The following is a 21,382-nucleotide window of genomic DNA, read 5'->3' on the forward strand; positions in this document are numbered from 1 at the left end:
TTTTAACCAAAATGTGAAAATCGATATTGATTTTTTCTTTGTCAATCTAAGCATGACTGGCCTGGTCTCTTTTGGATACTTCGAATTGATATTTTAGATGATATTTCAAATAAAAAAAAAGCAAACAAATTTAAACTGTTCGCTGCGCAATGAATCCGAACCAAGGATAAGTGCGGTTACAACCGGTCCGGTCCTGATGACGGTCGGTCCGATGGGGGCCACGTCTACTACGGGGGCATTTCCCAAATGAACTGGATGTGAAGAACGTCAGAAATGTATTGGGGTTTATGGAGATGGGGGATGATAGCTGATATCCAGGGATATTGGCGTTGTGCCGCCTGGACCGCGTGCAATGCACTTAAATTGGAAATTCAGCGTTTGGGCGACTATAGGAGCAGTCGTGTTCGATAACGGGCGGCGGCTTTATGGGAATATCGATACAAGGGGGCCCGTTTCGACTACCGCTTTTAGATTAATTAGCTTCACCCCCATAGTCACGAACTTTTATCTAACCGAGACAAGAAGTTTTCTAGTCTTCTCTCTAGACTGTACTTGCTAAACGTTTTCTCTGTCTCATTTGATTAAATACTGTTTAATCAAAGTAATTAAATCAGCGAGTATATTTAAATACTCTTTTAAATAGTTTAAGCTCTATTTTATATTGATTTAATTAATGGTATTTATTAATGTAATTAAAGCTAAATTGAATTAACCGGTCGTTCGAATAAGTCTAGTTAGTCTAAAATAACTGAACATTTTTGTATTGTATTGTATTTCACATTTCTCTTCGCCAAAAACACTTTTTCATTTCCCTTCATAACCCAGTATTTTAGTTTTACTTTTACTTATCTAAACATTTTTTCATTAAAGTAACTGAAGATAATTTGTATTTAATTAACATAATTAAATCGAACTATCCGAAACTCTTAGTCATTGAAATACATAAATTGAAAATAAATATGATAATGCGCCTTCCTTTCAGGCATAGCAGCTCTCTTTAAAAATGTATTCAGTATTTTTGGAAGCGAATTGCACTGAATATTTATTTAATTCAAATGATTAAATTGTTTGCCGAGTATATTAATCAATCAATATACAAATGTAAATTAATAGGGCCGATTTTGTATAGCAGTAACAGAAATATTTATTAGATTTTGAAAATAATTATTTAAATTAAGAATAACTTTTAATTAAAATAATTAAAATCCTTCCCGAATTATAAATTCGTGAAATAAATTATGTACCAAATTTTCACGCTGAACGGTTTCAACTTATCCCCAGTCTCCGAGTGGGTTGATTTGCACAATGGCCGACAAACGCGGCAAAATGAAAAGCCGGATATGTATGTATCTTTCTGAACAGCGGCGTACTGCGTCGGGCGTATTTTGCGATCGAAAATACACACGGAAGGTCAGTTTACATGGGCCACACGGAGAGTAATCCCACAGAATTTAATTACGCCATTTTACCGGAGAGAAAATACTGGAAGTTGGGGGGGGGGACCTGTCTGGGAATCGGCGAATCTCCATTTCCGGCACGTTTTGTTTGTTAATTCGCGGCGGTAAGTTTATTTAAACCTCGTTGGGAATTTTAAATGGACCGCAAATCATCGCCCGACCAATTTTTTTGCGGGCTCGATTTCCGATTTAGACAATTGGTGGGGGAGGAAGTAGAATTTTTTGGTGTCGGGTGAAAATTTTAATCGTTTTTTTTTTCTCGAGTATCTTAGTGACGTATTTCTTATTAACTGATTAGGAGCTAAAATAAGGAAAACTTACAATGCGATTTCCTAGTTTATTTATTTAAAACTTATTTAAATTCTTATTTTTATTATGCAATATGATATCTCTTTGCTGCTGGTTTATTTTGTTGCTCTATTAGTTACAGATCCATTAAAAATTTTGATTAATCGTTTTTGTATTGCATTTATATCTATTTATATCGTTATAATATTTTTGCATTTTTTCTTAATTACTTTGTTTTTGTGACAATATTTATTGGTTGCCTGTATATTTTTTTGAACTACTTTAATAAATCATGCAATAATAAAATAAACTAAAATCCGCCCGATGGACGACAATAGATTGGCCGATATATTCGTGAGCGACACGGAGGACGCAAAGATAATCCGAACCGTAACGGAAAATGAATTTAAGGTTCAAGTTCTAAACCAACTTTAATAATTCAATGTAATCGCCTCGTCAATTAGGAACTTTAAGCACATAAGTATCTTAACTCCGGCCGGGGGTCTTAATTGATTCTCGGGTCTTACGCAATACGAAGAAACTTCGTGGAAGGTTTTATAAAAAAAATTCTCAATAAAATAAAAAAGTATAATACTTTTGAGGAATTTGAAACTACACAACCTCTGCCTATTTTGTTTTCATATCAATAATCCACCGGAGTATATTCTTATATGCTGCTTTTATAAGTTTTTCTTAGTTGACCTCAGCTCTTAAGGAGTCCTGCTCCAGCTCACCTACTACACCACGAATCAACTCAAAAAACATGCAAGGAATACCAGAACAACGTTAATTTTATTTTATGACGCTCATTAAATTCCGACAACTCCATGTTGCAACTCCCAGGACCTCATCCGTTCTCCATCATAAATTCGAACTAACCAAAACAATTAACCATCCCAAATCGCAGCGCATCCACGTCCAAATGAAAATCGTCCGTCTATCCGACATGCGCTCGCGTCAATGGTATCCGACGCCCAAAACGCCTCCATTTCTCTCCGCGACGGAAAAACTGGGTTTCCACTGGAAGGTCTAAACCTGGAAATTAATTGTCCAAATCCCTAAACACATCTGTTTTCGGTTTCTCCTTCTGCCGTTTAGTTTTGCACTTGATAACTGCTGAGACTGATAGATGTTGCGGCCAAAACCGTACGGCTCGAAAAGCTGTCGCTATAGTTCGGCCCCATTTAGTCCTGATGGCCGCAGTTTATTACTGGCGGTACGGTAATTAAAGCAGTAATCGGTCGGGTAAACGCCTGAGTCCCGGATCTGATCATTTTTGCGCGATTGATTCCTATGCCGCGCCTCAGAATCTTGGCGTTGCTTTTTCTAACGGCAAAATTCGACGTAATCCGATTAGGACGTGACTAAAGGTTTAACTTGGGGAGAGTGCGCGAAAAATAAAGGGGATAATGAAATGAAAGGGAGGAAGATTGAGATAAGTAACAAATTAAGGTTGAGATTAAGCCCGTTAATCTATTGTGTACACGGGGTTGGGCAGGCGGAGTTGGAGAGGGATGAGCAGAAGAATTGTTAATTTAAAAACTGGGGCAGTAGCAGTTGCTGCGGTTTTTAATCGGGATGACGCCATATTAATAATGAAAAGTGATCTGTTTGACAACACATACTTGACTACGACCAGTCCGGATCGACTTTTTGTTTTTACCGGTTTTTGATCGGGATGACGCCATATTAATAATGAAAAGTGATCTGTTTGACAACACATACTTGACTACGACCAGTTCGGATCGACTTTTTGTTTTTAACTTTTTCTATGACGCGCAACAAACTAAAAACTTCTCGAGCTCGAGAATACAAGAAGATTGAGTTAATGAAAACAACGTTTAACAATCGCATAGGAGCTCTTGAAACTGCACTTGCTAATTCAACTGAGAGATTCTATCTGAGACATTAGAGCAGCCTAAACTCGCCGGCACTATCATTATCTCAAAACTGAAGATAAGCAATCGGGTACGGGACAACATATAACTATTGCATCTTCAAATGTTTCGCTGTTTCGTTGCTGACCGTAAGGGTCCTAGAGTTCGACCGCTGAAGGTCCTAGTTGGAAATCCAGAACTGGTTAAAAAAATTCTAAAACACAGAAACAAGCTTCTTACTGGACCGTTCAAGAATGTTGAGATACTGGATGACTAAACGCCCTCTCAGCGTCACTTTTTGGACCAGAAAAAGAAAGAACCAACGGACGGATACGAGACGGGTGAAAAGCTGTTAACAATCAAATACATTAAAGGTGTGCGCCTAATCGTTAACATCTCAGTTCCAAAAAAGTGAGCGTTGTTTCCTTGCCTATTATTTACACAAATCTTTGCTGATTGTATGCCAAATTTGATCTTCTTATTGCTTATCTGAGTTCCGTTAAACCTGCCTGCATTCGAATAACCGAAACCTGGTTAAAGGCTGATTGCACCATTTCTATTACAGGCTACACAATTTATCGTTCCGATGGGTTAGATGGTGTACGTTATTCGTCATTTACTAGTCCTGAATTTATTTTTTCACTTGCATGTGTATACAGTGATAATTCTAGCTTCAGCTCTTACAATCCATGAAGAATTTTGTCACAAGTTTTTCTAACCCTTTTATTACTGGGGATTTTAACTTCCCATTTATTCAAGCGTCTATGGAGTAAACTTATTGTAGAACACATACGCTTCCGAGAGAGCGATGCTCCATTAACCACTACTTACCTCAGACCCCGACTTAGTTGATAAATCAGAGTTGGATTGCTCAGTTAGCAAATCTGATCATGTTGTTTTTAATTTTCGTATTCGAGCCTTGTGTTACCCTAAGCAAGTTAATAATCATAAAATGATATGCAGAATAAATTTTATAATAGTTAAATAAGAACAAACGTTGTTCAGATTTTCACAGAAATATATTTAAATGGCAGCTGTTTCGGCAACACCGTGCCTTTATTAAATCTGAACAACGTTTGTTCTTATTTAACTATTTTAATTTATTTTTCATCAAGTAAAAGCCACTTCAGTACAATAAATTTTATAAGGTTAACAAATCATGCATGGAACTGTGTTGATAATAAAGTTAATGACAATTCTGAAAAGCCTTGGCTTTAACTTAAACATAAGAGAACTCTGTAGTGTATATTTAAAGCCACTGTCTGTGCTGACCATTATACTGCGCAGAGTTTCTAATAGTTTATCCCCGGGGATTAGAGAAGCGAAGTCTTCCTTCGAAGATAACCTTACTTTATGGGCCCAAAGCGTTCTATTCCTACATCAGACAGCAAGTCTCGTTTAGGGTATCGTCAGTCATCAGAAATAGTTTGGGAGAGGTCGGCTATGACCAGGACTTTATTTCGAACGGATTTGCATCATATTTTGCCGGGGTGTTATGAGAATCTAAATTTCTTAGGAGACATCTACTGTGATCAAGAGGAGGTGAAAAAATTCTTTCTGAGCTAAAACATTGCACCATAGCTTTGTTCCTTGCAGGTCACTTATATCAAACACACTGACCAGCTTTTCATAAATCGACGCTTATTATTCAAACTTGAAAATGTTGGAGTGCGAGGCAAGCTGTCGGCATGTACCTGCTTATATATCGTTTGAGGGGGGCGGAGCTAAATGAGGGGCATAAACCCCCTCTCGGATGACTGATTCCCACATTGGTGACAGATAAAGACCTGAGTCGCGGTTAAGATTGTTAGGTGGTTTATAGATTTCTATAGACTCTAGGATTTTTCGTTGGTAGAAGAATTGATTACATACAAGAATTTTAGAATAAAATTTTATGTTCAGTTTCGTGTTTTCGGCAACAGCTGATGAGTTTATTTTTCTTAGTCGCAAGGCTCTTTCGTGTTCTTTGAGCCTAGTTGATCTTTTTCTTCAGGTCTCTCCAAAGTACGCTTTGCCGCATATGCATGGAATGCTGTAAACTCCTGACATCTCAAATGGAATCTTGTCTATGACGGACCGAAGATGTTGAGAGATTCTTGGACAAGTGGTAAATCTGGATTTGACGATATACTTCTTTAGAACTTTTGGTATGTGGTCAGTGATGCTTTGAATGCAAGGAAGGACCACAGTGGCAAGTGTAGGATTGCTTTCGGCCTCATTGCTATTGGAAGGTTGTGGTGAAGTGTATTTTTTGATGGAACGCTTAATATCTTTAATGCGGAAATTATTAGAGAGAAGAGCAGAAGTAAGTTGCCAGTAAGAAGCCAACAGGATGATTGGCGAAACGTCAGCAAGTTCGACTCAGTAAAAACCGACTAAGGAGGAATCCAGAAGTTTTGTAAAAAGTATGATACCAAATTATTTCAAAATTCCCTAACACATGCGAATGTATTGTAGCGAGACGTAAATACTATCTGTAGGTGGTGCTCGACTTGGCTATTACCGCTAAATGCTCAGAAGTGCTCAGAAGTATTTTATGCTCGTAAGAACAAACCCATACATAAGAGGTTCTCCTCTGCATATTTTTTTTGTTATAATAATTCACAAAGGACGTCCGAATAAAATTTGGAATAGAAAAGTGTGCTTTTATACTTGCGAAAAATGTCCAGCATTGATTCGTCATGAAAACTTGCTTGTCCAGCAAATTCAGGCTATTAACTCATGGGCTCTACCTCTGGTGATACACCCTCATTTGGTACACATTTGCAGGCTTGAGATGGGAAAATAAGGACCAAGATGGCGAAACGCCCGGCATACTTTATTTGCCTAGGAATAAAGGTGGAAGAGGCTTAGGAAACCGGGAAATGAAATACGAGATCCAAGTAAGAAAATTATATACCTACTTCACTAACTCCACGGCGAAGCTCCACAGAGCGATAGTGGTAGCTGACAACAACTGCTCTCAGTGAACCCAACTTCTGGAACTTACTCTGAAATTTATAAAAAAAATCAAACGTTAAATGATAATAATAATAAATAATAATATAATATATAATAATAATAATAAAAAAATAATAATAATAATAAAAATAATAATGATAATAATAATAAAAAAATAAATAAATAAAATAAAGCAAGCTGAACTGTCGGTATCGAAGACAATTACAGGTCTTGCCCAAAAAGCTGTAATTCTATCAACGTGCAGCAGAGTTAGCTTAGTCTAGACTAAGTCTAGTCCCGTTTTACACGAAACGCACCGACGCAAGTTGGGGAAAAAAATCTCCTTCAGCTCGGTTATTTTTAATACCGACTACTGCTAAAATGTCTGCAGTCAAACTGCTTAATGCTTAATACTAAAAAGCCTAGAGAATTTTATTCTAGGTTTTAGAATTTTGGGTGGTTTATTTATATAATTTACATAGTATTTAAAGCAAATTTATTGCGTTGTCCATCTCCTTTTGTTAGGCCATCCTATGACGATGATTTAGCAGATTTTTTTGTAATACCTACAAGAAAAAGATAATCGTCGCTTACGAAGTTATCGAATATAGTCAAAAGACAGACGTTATTTACGTAAAATGGAATTTCAGACAATTCTATGCGCAAGCAAACACATAAACCGCTATGCTAAAAGTTTTGAGAAACCTTCTGCCCTATATTGAACAATTTCACTTTCGGGGCCAGCTATGGAAAGCGCCATCGCTGGGATGTAATATATTTCTGTCGTTTTGTAAATAAAAAAAAAGATAGTACAAAGTGTTAATTTTTTAACTAATTCTCAGTAATTAAATCGACTGAAGTAATATAATCAAACTGTTAAGCGTAACCAGTTGATGTAATGTGATCCTGTGTGTAGTATTTTTGCGACTTCATTTCAGTAGAGAGCCCTATAGGCTTGGTATAAAATTGGGAAAGAATGCTAAAACATCTATTGTTTGGTTCTACTCTGAAAACTTTGAAAGTAGTGTTAGAATAAGAGACTATTGGTAATACGGCGTTTATTTTCAGATGATCGGCGCTGTTCTGTTCGCATTATGCCTCTGGTTAAGGTTCGAACCAGGGATACAAGAGTGGTTGGATATTTTGAGCGCGGGTATCTTCTACGTCGGCATCTATATCCTGCTCATCGCTGCCGCTGTAATCATGATAGTCTCATTCTTGGGATGTCTCAGCGCATTGCAGGAGAACGCGCTGTTCCTGCTGACGGTAAGCCGATCTACGGACAAAACGTCGCGCCTATGATTATCGAAACTCGTACAAAAACAATGGCCGTGTATCCCGAACGTCGTAATTTAAAAGTAACATCTGTAGGCTTGATTTATTTCTAATTTTCCCGCTCGCGACCGTATTGTGCAATGCACAACATAACTAGCCGTTAATTATTCTTAACTAATTACGGAGTGCAGTAAATTACACAATATTGGGATGGTTATAATAAATTTGCCGCGGCTAACACTGTTATTGTATTTACCGATGTAGATAGTGTAGGCTGTACATGAAAACGCTTTCGGTTATAACTCAAGCGGAAATCAGAAACATTATCTATCTCGATCCTAATTGATTTACGAACGGCGCGCGAAAATAATAATTTCGAACGGCCGCAGATTTTGAAGGAATGCCATAGTGCCGTAAATTACACAAGCCAACAAAGCTTTTGTGATTTGGTATCGTAAAACCCAAAATCTAAGTGCAGAAGAATTTCAAAAGTTTTCTTTGGATTTTTGAACATGAACTTGGTCTTTAAATAATTTTAAGAAAAAATAATTTTTTACTATAGTGTGTTTTGTCATTTTTAGCCTTTTTGTTCTACCTTAATTTGTAAATAATTATCGTTGTTGCAGTCAGTCACGGCTCTCTTTAATTATATAAAAATTTCCTATTTTTGTCTATTTGTCAAAAACGAGTGGACTAAAATATAAAGTGTGTTACACCATTGTGATAGGAATAAGATATTCTATTAAACACATATATAACATAAAGACAGAATAATTACTATCATTGCCAAAAAAGTCTTAGCAAAAATTTGTTGCTCATTGCTCAGTGTAGCGCCCTGCGACGGAGCTATATTTAGATAAATTTTCTAACAGATACCAAAGTTGGAAAACTTGCCACTTCTTGAGAGCTTTCATCACAGCGTGAATTAGTTCGTTGTAGTTTGCCCCCACCCCTCACTATTTCCTGTCGTCGGCACGTGTTCGGGCGTAGTACGGCGTGAACAGCCATTCGATTCTAAGTTACTCATCTTTTAATCTTTTTATTTTCCCTTCGGTCGGTTTTCTCCCTCCGTTGGTCAACGTTTTGTAGGCCATGAAATTGCTACGGCACTGGCATACATTTTGCGTAAGTTAACAGAATATTAGCGGGAAATCGCCGAAAGTAAAATGTAGTTCCGGGAATTCCCGCATATGTAGTCAAAACCTGTTTATCGTGTAATTGCGTGAGTGGTAGGTAGTCGTTTCATGACCTTGGTGAGCGTTGTGTAGTTAAGTTTCTTTTTAAAATACCAAAAATTTGTAAAAATATTCCAGAAAAATTTTGTTATATGTGTGGTTCTTTTGTGGTAAATAAATTTAAATCTAAAATTACACCCCTGTTTAAAAAGCAATACTGCGCTTATTTTAAGCTGGTAATCGAGGCCAACCTTGGGCGCCACATATTGTTTGTAAAGTAGTAAAGTAAAAGTAAGACATTGGAATAATGGAACCATTCGATCTCTATCTTTCGGAATACCTATGATTTAGAGAAAGCCAATAAAAAAACTAATTTCAAACACATTCTTTATCCGAACCCCGAGTCTGCAATTAGGCCGGTGCCACATAACCCTTAATAACTTAATAAGAGACTTAATTCTACATAATCTAGCATCTAGAATCTCTAGACTTAAAATCTCATATGTCACGAGACATTCTGTGTATATGAACGAATACTACGAAAATCTGGAACTACTGCTTGAGAAAATCAAATACAAGGACTACAGTTCGATGATTTGTGGTTACGTAAAAATTGTGGAACTTCTACTAGGTCAGCGGTCAGGGTATACAAAGTAGCCCTGCATTTTGTGTGAGTGGGACATTAGAACCAGACAGGTACATTGGGTGAAAAAGAACTGCTCAAAAAGTCAAAAAGTCCCGGATCAAAAAATATTCTTCTATGAAAAATTCTCTCACCACCGTTGCATATTATATTAGGATTGCTCTACGTTTTAAATACCTATGTGAACAATTTCCCGCTCTCTCAGATGCAAAATTAAAGTAAGTCATTTTTGTAAGATCAAGACTTTGGGAAAAAAACCAATATGCAAATTTTGAAGACATTTTAGAAAACATGTTAGAGAAATTTAGGTAAATTGTTACCTTTCAGTGGGTTGTTTGAGCCTGGTTCGGATCTTTTATTTATTTATTTTTTATTTTATACGAACAATTCGTTGACTTTTCTTCTGTGGGCGCCACCGTAGTTTGCTAAGGCCCGATGATACTACAAATTAAGCTACCTCCAGAATAAAACTGCCAAACTCTAAAGGTTACTACCCGGAAGATCGTTTCAACAACTACAAGTTTATTTGCTGGGAATATGTAAACGAAAAATAGAGATTGGAAGGCGGTAGGATGACAACAAAAAGCAATAACACTAACTAGTAGGCACCAGCGCAGGGCAACCAGTGAATAAATAAATAAATACAAGAGGATCAGAATATCACAAATTATTATCACTAGTGGATACAACCATAGTTATCGCGCTACCCCAGTGTTTTGGTACTACTAAAAATAATGCTTAAATCAACCGAGATTTTCAAGAAGGATTTCTCTCTCTATTAATAAAATACAATTCATGGTGGGAGAACGTAAATGGTTGATTTTAGGTTGCAAATTACTTAACGAATTAAAAACAACAATTTCGGGGCGAGCCGTGATAAAAAGGCACATTTTTTCCATTAATTCTTAAAGTTTTTTAACCGAATCATTTAAACGCTTGGAAAGTTTTACTGCTTGAATTTACGGTTTAATTTTCCCTTAGTTGCCTCGCTCAATCTTGACAATTTGTGTGGTCGGACATTTAATGGAAATTACCGGCCATGCTTTTTATCGTCACTTTTAATTATGGCCGAAATGTAAAGGTTGTAGTTTTTAGTGGTCATTATTTTTTCCTTATTTGTTCTTGACATTTTATAAAAGATATTATTTATATCAAGTCAAACAAATCATATAATTTAGTGCATGAGAAATTAGACTAGATTTCCAAAAGATCCGAGGCACTTAAACAAATTTTTGACAGATCTGCGAATGCGATAGGAAGCGTCATCTTTGGCTTCGTCCAGAATTTGAGAAAATTGGATTTTTTTTAACTTTGATTAATTTATTACAACCAGCCGTTTTGTGCCATAATAGAATGATACATTCTTATCAGTATTTACGTATAATGAAGATGCATTTTATATTACTTTATTTTTATCATCGTCCCCATTTTTTGAAACAGGCTTTTCTGTGTTTTCAACCTAGGAATTTATAGATTTGTTTCCATTTTACTTTCCCACTGATTTGGATAATTCCTACTTACATTTTTGAATAGCATAAAAATCATAACTTTTAAGGGAAAAAAGAAAGGCAACCTAATACTATAATAAAAACAATTGAATATGCATTTTCAAAAGGATAGGGAGGGTTTATGACGAACAAGCCCGACTAAATTAATAATGACCGGAATTAAAGGGAACTGTGGATTTAGGATACACATTTTATGCAAATAAATTCAACGTAAATATACTGAAGTCTATATTCACGAAAGGGCCGGTTTAATTAATAAAAAATGACTGGCGGAATTCCGTCGGGGCATGGGACCGGGAGCGACTGAAAAAAAAAAGGAAGGTAATTTAATATTCTCCGGAAAAATTTGAAGTTGATGAAGTCGATATAATTTCTTATTCCCCCTTTCCGTTAATATTGGAAATGGAAGAACTAGACTTGTTCGTCGGCGGAAAGGCGAGCGTACATTCCGACAAAAAGCTTTTGTTAACTTGTCTCTTTTAAAAAGGTTTGATATAAGATTTCACTAATGTATTACTATTTCCGAAGGAGGTATCGTTTTACCGATTTTTTTTTTGTCGATAGAGGAGAAACGACACCCGAGGGTGTTGCGTGCGTGCAAAAGGGAAAGAAAAATACTTTGATTGATTCATTGATTCCGAAAAAATCAAAAAGACAATAAGTAAAAATTACTTTTGTTCCTTTTTGCTCCATTGCGTTGTTCTAGTTTTAAATTTTAAATATTTTGTGAGAAATTGAAACAATGTAATAATAGTATATTATGCAACAAGTGCGGTAAACGGCATTTGATTCACGAGTTTATTTGACACGAGCGGAGCGAGTGTTTAATAAACGAGTTAAAAAGTTTACCCAACGTGTTGCATACTATACTTTTTCTACGACCGTTAGTTTTTGGATACATTTTCGCAAAACAACACGAATGGGAAACGAAACTGACGTGGTAAAGTGACGCTTCCCGCACGCTGATCGGTGGGTAATTAGGTATTTTACAGACGGGAGTAGAAAAACACTTTTTTTGCTTTCGGTAAAAAATAACACGTGTAAACAAGGTGTGCTAGAACTTGCTAAAGAGTTCCAGGTAATACTAACATTTGAAATCTGACGTTTTGGCCAATAAATATGACAAATGCCGAATGTAAGTCGTTAAAGCAACACAATTTTAAAATCAAAACTTTTTTTTTTGGTTTCAAAAGGAATAATACGATTAAACTAAAAAGTGAGAAATCAGATTTCGGTTTTAGTTTGTACCTTGCACGAACCTAGAGAGTTCAGTTGAATTTTGCTCATAATTACAGTGTAAAGCTGAGACTAATTTAGCTACTAAAAAAGTGTAATAAAAATGTGTTCTTCTTCATAGACTGGATAATTTAAGGGACACCCCGCTATGAATCTAAAATGTGGTAGTTTTTTGATGGATAATGATAACTATGTGTGACCAGTAAGTTATACAAATCAGAAAAACATGATTAGAAACAAAACTCCAACAAAAGGCGAATTCTTCAAATTCGAACAAAAAAATAACAATAATGTTGTTATTGGGCAGCAAATTCAAGTGAGAGTCAATAATCGTGCTTAATTTATTTATATCATTCTGATAGATATATTATGCCACCTGTATTAATGGAATGATAATAACAAGTGCTTTCTTTTTGAGTATTTTAAGATTGATGACTCGCCCTACCCTCATAAATACTTAAAATCGAGTAACATTTCTACAGAAACTTTTGCCAATGGGAAAAAAGGTTAAGTCACAATGAACTGAATAATTTATAATAATTTTAATTAATTTGGTTAAAAATTAAAAAAAATAGTTGTTATATCGTCACGAAAAACAGATGCGAAAAAAAATATTTCTCTTATAAGTAGCAGTTATTAAAAAGCAATCATATCAAATATGATGGTTAGGCGTCTATTTACTGTCTTATGACGTAAACGAAAACAATTTTTTTTTTGCATTGTATTTAGAACTTGAACACGAATATCGGTGAAAAGGATGCCTAACAGAAGAATTTGCAAGTTTCAAACAAAAATCGAGTTATTTCTCAGGGATAATTTGCCGAACGTTGCTGCAAAATTCAATGTCGTACCCTATTTGCGGTTTTTTTTTCGTTGGCATCGAATAAATCACAATAACGGAAGTGTCAGGCCTTAGGCGTTACCGTAGTATTTCTATCACAGGCAGGCAAATCCAGATGATCGATGGTATAAATGCACATCCATCTTTAAAAGCACGTTTATTAGGCATTGTCAAAGCCAACTTTGTGGGCGTGTTCGTCCACAACACGTCGGACATTTTCTGAACTTCCCCATTTCGGTCCCTTTTCGATTCGGCAAAAATACTTCAGTTTTCTTAAAACATAATAACCGTTATTATACTATATACTACTGAATATACTGAGTTTTAAATAAATGTTCTTTGGTAGGTGATGTGGTGAATATTTATTTTCAACTAGTAATAAATTTTGGCTCTTTCTATTGTTGTGATGGTTAGTTTTGAGGAGTTTAGTTAAATAAAATTTTGGGACAAAATAAGTGACACAAAACCCACGTTTACATACGCCCATGTACAACGGTAACTTTTATGACCCAATCAAAAGTATTTGTGACTGAAATTTCATGTTGGTATTTTGCAGATATAAAAATAAAAAATAATTCTTTTAAGGCTTTTGTTATAGAGTCGTATCTCTTGAAAGAGGTATTTTTTGAATATTTTATTTATTCGAGAAATTTGTGGAAAATACCTATTCACCCGTTATATGCGACAAATAATTTTTATATGTAGGTATATATTAACGCTGAAATTGGTTTCAATATTTCATAAATCAAATCAAGTTATTATAAATTTTGATGTCCCGCGTGGCACGCCGCTGCACAAACGAAATACACATCGAGCGAAACTGGCAGCGAAGACAAACCACATTTTTATCAATATTTTACAGAGACATATTTTACGTAGGATATCCAAATTCAAGATATAGTTGAGGCATTTGAATCCGGTTTCACCTTTTCGAACAATTGCTTCTACTTTTGCCGGAATAGGATCTCGAAACGCGAGTGCTTTCGGTGAATACTCTCTTGCACGGGAATGAATTCTTTATTTGCGAAAGTCTCGCCGAATACAAAAGTCGAGATATGAAATCGCAGGTCGCAAAACCACAACCGCTGCCGAACATGTGCAATATGGAACGTATCGGTGAAAAAATGTTAAAAAAATTGAAAATATTTGCCGAGTATCCTGCAGTTTCAAAATATTTCCGTATTTTCTGAATGTACCGGGTGATCAATTATAATGTCCCCTCACCGCTCTTAAAGTTTTTTATTCAACGTTTCGGAAAAAAGCGTCAAATACAGTTGTTTAAAAAATACTAGGCTATTTGCGGATTTGCAGATGTCATCAATAAATAAGAATTATATAATTTTTAATGGAACACCCAGTATATTGTACGCTTGATAAAATCCCGTAAAAATTCTGCACATTTCTTGTATCCAATTGTTTTTGAGATATATGCGGTTTTAATACACACGCAACATTCAAAAATCAAATAATAATCTAAATAATCTAAAATTTACAGGTTCAGCAAAACCCACGTTCTTTTTATAATAAAATGCCTTATTCTGAAAGATAAAAACAATTAATTTGGCAAACGAAACTAAGTGTGTTTAACCCTAGAATACACATTCCAGACAAAAAACCTCCGGCCTAGCCAGAAACAGGCGAAAATTGGAAGGAGATGAAGATAGTGCCTTAAGGAGTTTACTAAAAGTTGTAGAAATCCCAATATTGTGCCATACAATGTCGCAAAAAAATATCGTCCTCAGCCAGTGGTGTGAATTTCAATTTCAAGGCCGTCAAACTGTAAATGCGTGGTGTGTTATTTTTAACATGACACTAAGTGTCCATTTCTTTAAACTTTAAACGGTCATGGTTATCTACATTTTCTTCAGAACGAATTAGAAAACTATATGGATGAGTTCCCATTGGAACGACTAAGAAACCTCGTTTTTCAACAAGACAGCTGCTCATTGTGTAATATTAGTTAATGACTATTTAAATCAAAGGTTTAATGAATGAACTGAAAAGGATGGAACAATAAAATGGCCACGCAACCTGATGCCGATGCGTGCATTTTTATGAGAAACTCTAAAAGATAGTGTAAACACAAATTCCATCTAAAACAGAGAACATCTAAAAAACCTGATTAGAACAGAAATTGAAGTTCTAAATGAAGAATATTCTCTATATGGGGGGACCAGTTTGTAAAACTGATTACCTACATTATATTATGCCAACCTTAATTATAAGCTCTAGAATATTTTTTTAATATTGCGTTTAAGTTAAAAAATATTTCAAAAACTATTGAATATAGGTATATTATGATATAATATTATACGAAATGTTCTCTTCTTGATGGCTAGGCTGGATGTTTGTTGAAATATTTTTTAGATTCGATGAAAGTTTTTCTTGTCTGAAACAGGCATATCGGGGGTTAATTGCACGTAGTTCCCTTTGAGCCAATTTAGTCCTCTTATTTGCTTTATACAATATTATACAAGAAATGAGCAGAATTTTTAGCGGATCTTATTAAGCGTATAATAAGACAGGGAGTTTCATTAATAAATATATAAATTTTATCAGCGGGTGATTTCTGCAACAACTTGTGTATATATCTTGCAAATCTCTTTCTATTTTTTGAACAACTTTTGTATTTGACGTTGTCGTCGAGCTCCAATTAAACGAAAGTGAGAAGTGAATATCACAACATTTCCAATTTACAGTTATAATAGACATCAAATAATTTCTTTTGAAATTTTAATTGACGTCTTGCATTTTATTATATTTTCGGGCTATACATAAGATTCGAAGTATCTTTTTTTTTCGAAATTAGGTAAATAACTTTTTTTAGTTTTTGGGCCCAGACAATGCTTATAGAGAGAGTTCTATGCTTAATGTTAAACAGTAAAATTGCTGCATATATATATATATATATATATATATATATATATATATATATATATATATATATATATATATATATATATATATATATGATGACACTATATTCCGGGATATCATCCGTTCGCTCGTTGAACTCCGACTGGAATCCTGCAGACGTTTCGCCAAAATCTCACTTGGCATCTTCAATGAAGTGTTTTCGGAGCGCGAGCATTGAAGATGCCAAGTGAGATTTTGGCGAAACGTCTGCAGGATTCCAGTCGGAGTTCAACGAGCGAACGGATGATATCCCGGAATATAGTGTCATCACATTTTTCCATCCGTGAATCAATACGTGAGAATATATATATATATATATATATATATATATATATATATATATATATATATATATATATATATATATATATATATATATATATATATATATATATATATATATATATATATATGATGACACTATATTCCTGGATATCATCCGTTCGCCACTGTTTTCGGAGCGCGAGCATTGAAGATGCTCAGTGAGATTTTGGCGAAACGTCTGCAGGATTCCAGTCGGAGTTCAACAAGCGAACGGATGATATCCCGAAATATAGTGTCATCACATTTGTCCATCCGTGAATCAATACGTGAATATATATATATATATATATATATATATATATATATATATATATATATATATATATATATATATATATATATATATATATATATAGATTTTTGCATTAAGTAGAAATATCTGAATTAAATTTTCAATTAAACATTTTTACCCAAGACATACCATTTATTTTGAGACACACTGTGTGTGTAAAAAGTGTTAATATTATAATAGCGTTTAATAAGTATTGTCCTAACTTTAATAGTGGTAAAACACTTTTATAAATTGAAAACTCAATCCCAACTTCTTTGTAATTAAATTTATTATTTTGTTATTTTAATATAAAGCGTTTTTCCAAAAAACATTAAAACTAAATGTAAACAACATTTTATAAAAAGACCTTTTTTTTCAAAAATGGGTTAAAAGGGAAGTGAATGAGCTTTTTTTGCCAAGTAAAAAAATGAGGTTTGTTTTTTAGTGTCAATAAATTTAAATTGTGAAGAAATTAGTTCAGCAATTCTGACTCTTTCTTCAAGGACATTTCCTTTTATACCCCCACCCAACTCTCGATGCTCTATTTGGCTCCATGGTTGACGAAATTTAATGAAATCATTTTTTATCTGAAAAAAGTAATTTTCGGAATATTTTGTTTGTTTTTCTCAACAATTCAAATAAAGAAAAATTAATGGAATCCATCAGGAGGGGGCAGGATCGACATTTGCGTTCACGCACGCGGGAAAAAAATTCTTTAAAATTAATCAGACGGGGCCCGCTATCGCGCATTCAAAAACTCCATGAAATTTTTATTTGGTTTATTCCCTTGACGTTTGCCCGCGTCGCCGATTTCTGGCGAAGATATCAAACACGCCACCACACGCGCGTGGTTCTCGAAGCGGTAGAAAATAAAACGACGTGAAAACCCCCTGACAGTTTTTCCTTAATCTTATTGCGAAATTACCGACCGCACGTCACATCCTATATATAATCTTCAAACAAATTAAATAGCCATCCGAAGACATGTAAACGGAGTGAACTGGCACGGAGCTCAATTGCATTAAAATGTAAGAGAGCCTAAGTAGACAAGTGGAATAGCACTAGTACTGGCAGCTTACGGCTAGACTTTGCACTGGACTTGTAAATTGGCTTGAATTTTTAATTAATTATGTTAGTTGTGGTTAGTTTGAATATTAAAATAGTATACAGTAAACTCCTTTTATAATGTGCGTAGGATATAAAGTACTTCCGGGTATTACTTAAATATTTTACTGGTCCGGATGTTACGTGCCGTATATAACTTCTACTACGGTTATAAAGTACAATATTTTCACTATTGTTCTGGTTATAAAGTAGGAGTGTACGCTAAAACCGGATTATCGGGCGGTGGTTCCCCGTGGATTTTTCAGTAATCATTTGCGAGGTTTTCTCTAAAACGTGTGTGTCCGGCCGTCTTATGGGAAAGTGCGCTAGCACGATTTTTTGAGTTTATAGTTATAACTGTAAAAGAAAGGATAGAGATTATCAGAAGTGGCATTGCTAAGGCGGAAATTGCTAGACAAAAGAAATTGGCACAAAACAACATCCCGAAAAGATCAAGGAAGCAAGTGACTGTAAATCGCACGGGATTAAAAAAATTAGAAATCCTGTACGTTCAGATGTAGATAACGGTATTTTCCTATGGTTTCAAGATCCGAAAATATTGCAATAAGTGGTTCATTTCTGAAATCGATTGCCAAAGAATTAGCCAGGGGATTAAAGGGTGAGGATTTTAGTTGTTCTACAGGCTGACCCGAACGTTTAAAGTTCGTCACAACATAAACTTCCGAAAAATTTCTGGTAAAGCAGATGTTATCAAACAAACTGTGCTGAACTGGTTAGAGGATAAGTGTCCCTGTATTGCACAAAATTACAGCTCTGAGGATTTGTTCAATGCCCTTAAATTTAGAAGAGAAAAGTGATTGTGTGGGAAGTAGTCCAAGTTGAGGTACACCGTACTTCTTGTTATTGGTAAATATGAATGACCGAAATGTGAAAAATCTTCATCATTTATAAGTCAAACCAGCGAGCGGGGATGACTTCAGCAATTTCATAATTCATAATTATTAGATTGGAATGAAAAACTAAAACGTCAGAATAGAAAAATACTGCTTCCCGTTGACAATTGTGCAGCTTATCCAAAAAATCTAATCCTTTCAAATATCAGATTAAGAGTTTTTGCCTCGAAATAGCACCTCAGTCGTCCAACCAATGGATCAGGGCATAATAAGACATTTTACCGCAGATATTTTTTGTATCGTTTGATCCGGTCGACAGAAACCTTTCAACATCACTATCCTATGTTAGAATGATGTTACTTCAACCACTATTTCAAACTGCTTTCCAGATGCAGGTCTGATAAAATCGGAAGATGAGTTCGATTCAGTGGTTCAGTGGTTCGAGAAGTACAAAAATTATGACGACGATGACTGGGAGGTTCCCCTAACTAACTGGTTGCGCAATAGCGGCAATATGTATCAAAAATAAACATTCCATAACAAATAATACAAAACACGAAATATGGGAGAGGTGCGACCACTTAAAGCTAAGCTAAGAGCGCCGACATGCATTTAGGCAAGGGACCAGTGAGTGTAAGGAATATCATAAATAGTTAAATCAAACAATATTGACAAACCACATCCGATGCCTTTGAGTATTCATGTTGATGTTCATGCCCATGAAGCACAAACTTTCTAATAGCAATATCCACAAACACTATTCAAAAAGTCACTTTTCTCTCAAAATAAGCAAAAACAGACGAAATACAAGGCCTACCGGAAATGGAGGTTAAAGCCTTTATTCGTTGTAAAGTTGAGACATTTAAAAATACATTTCTTACAAACAATATCGCTATTGTTTAAAAAACAACCATTTATTATTTTATGGCTAATGTTTAAAGAAATATTAGCAAGACATTTTGTTAACGTATATTGAGTGAAAAATTTTAAATTACCTATGCTTTTCAAAACTTAAAAATATTTTTCGGTAAAAAACACTTACGATGACAAGACCTGGCGACATTGTTTCAGCCGGTAAACATATTTGCATCGGGTTAAAATTGAGACACTGATATTTCCGCAGAATTTTCGTTGTTTGTTTTTCATTTTATCTATGTTTTTGTTTATTTCTTTGCTCTTCTTATTTCAGCTAAGAAAGTTCATTAAATTCAGCCTACGAACTAAGTCATTTTTTGTTCGCAGCTACAATGAGTTCCAAATGCGCCAAGGTTTTTGGTGGAAAATCAAAACTGTAATGGGGATATTATTTCCAAATAAGCGCAACATGTTAGGCGGTTCATTTGGTCTGGCTCGAGAGAGAAAAAAACCATAAAAGCAGCCGCCGCTAATCCTTATAATTACACGTTATTTACCGCCCTCGTGGGTAGGGAGAGAAAGTATATATATATATCCAAGCCAAATGTTGCCTTTGGTTACAGCATAATTGGTGTTGGTCGAGCGTGGATATCGGGCGGATTCTTCAGCAATCACAAATTTTTAATTTAGGGTTTGATATTTCTATTCTATTAACGCTTTTAAAGCTTTGAATGGTTCGAAATTTTCGTATAACAGGTACAAGACAATACTCATTATTAAGCTAAGAGAGTAAGCAGTCTTCCCACGCAGGTCACTATATCTCACCTCTTTTACTATAAAAGTTTTGCTTCCGCTCGATTTGAACACAGACAATACAATATCAACGCAATAAAATTAAAACGACAAACATGAACTATAAATTTTACCACATAATTATATCCCCGGGGATGACTTCAGCAATTTCATAATTCATAATTATTAGATTGGAATGAAAAACTAAAACGTCAGAATAGAAAAATACTGCTTCCCGTTGACAATTGTGCAGCTTATCCAAAAAATCTAATCCTTTCAAATATCAGATTAAGAGTTTTTGCCTCGAAATAGCACCTCAGTCGTCCAACCAATGACCGCAGATATTTTTTGTATCGTTTGATCCGGTCGACAGAAACCTTTCAACATCACTATCCTATGTTAGAATGATGTTACTTCAACCACTATTTCAAACTGCTTTCCAGATGCAGGTCTGATAAAATCGGAAGATGAGTTCGATTCAGTGGTTCAGTGGTTCGAGAAGTACAAAAATTATGACGACGATGACTGGGAGGTTCCCCTAACTAACTGGTTGCGCAATAGCGGCAATATGTATCAAAAATAAACATTCCATAACAAATAATACAAAACACGAAATATGGGAGAGGTGCGACCACTTAAAGCTAAGCTAAGAGCGCCGACATGCATTTAGGCAAGGGACCAGTGAGTGTAAGGAATATCATAAATAGTTAAATCAAACAATATTGACAAACCACATCCGATGCCTTTGAGTATTCATGTTGATGTTCATGCCCATGAAGCACAAACTTTCTAATAGCAATATCCACAAACACTATTCAAAAAGTCACTTTTCTCTCAAAATAAGCAAAAACAGACGAAATACAAGGCCTACCGGAAATGGAGGTTAAAGCCTTTATTCGTTGTAAAGTTGAGACATTTAAAAATACATTTCTTACAAACAATATCGCTATTGTTTAAAAAACAACCATTTATTATTTTATGGCTAATGTTTAAAGAAATATTAGCAAGACATTTTGTTAACGTATA

The 21,382-nt window shown here is 35.0% G+C and overlaps 1 protein-coding gene across 1 annotated transcript in view; it reads left to right on the plus strand.

The window, feature by feature from the left end:
• LOC132705276 (tetraspanin-2A) overlaps positions 1 to 21,382 on the plus strand; it is a 112,613-nt gene that overhangs the window by 39,312 nt on the left and 51,919 nt on the right. Inside the window, exon 2 of the mRNA XM_060675764.1 lies at positions 7,631 to 7,828. Within this exon, the coding sequence (XP_060531747.1) occupies positions 7,631 to 7,828 (198 nt within the window). The remainder of the gene's footprint in view (positions 1 to 7,630; positions 7,829 to 21,382) is intronic.

Source organism: Cylas formicarius, unplaced genomic scaffold (assembly GCF_029955315.1).
Source record: "Cylas formicarius isolate icCylForm1 unplaced genomic scaffold, icCylForm1.1 PGA_scaffold_7__23_contigs__length_41026272, whole genome shotgun sequence".
NCBI lineage: Eukaryota > Metazoa > Arthropoda > Insecta > Coleoptera > Brentidae > Cylas > Cylas formicarius.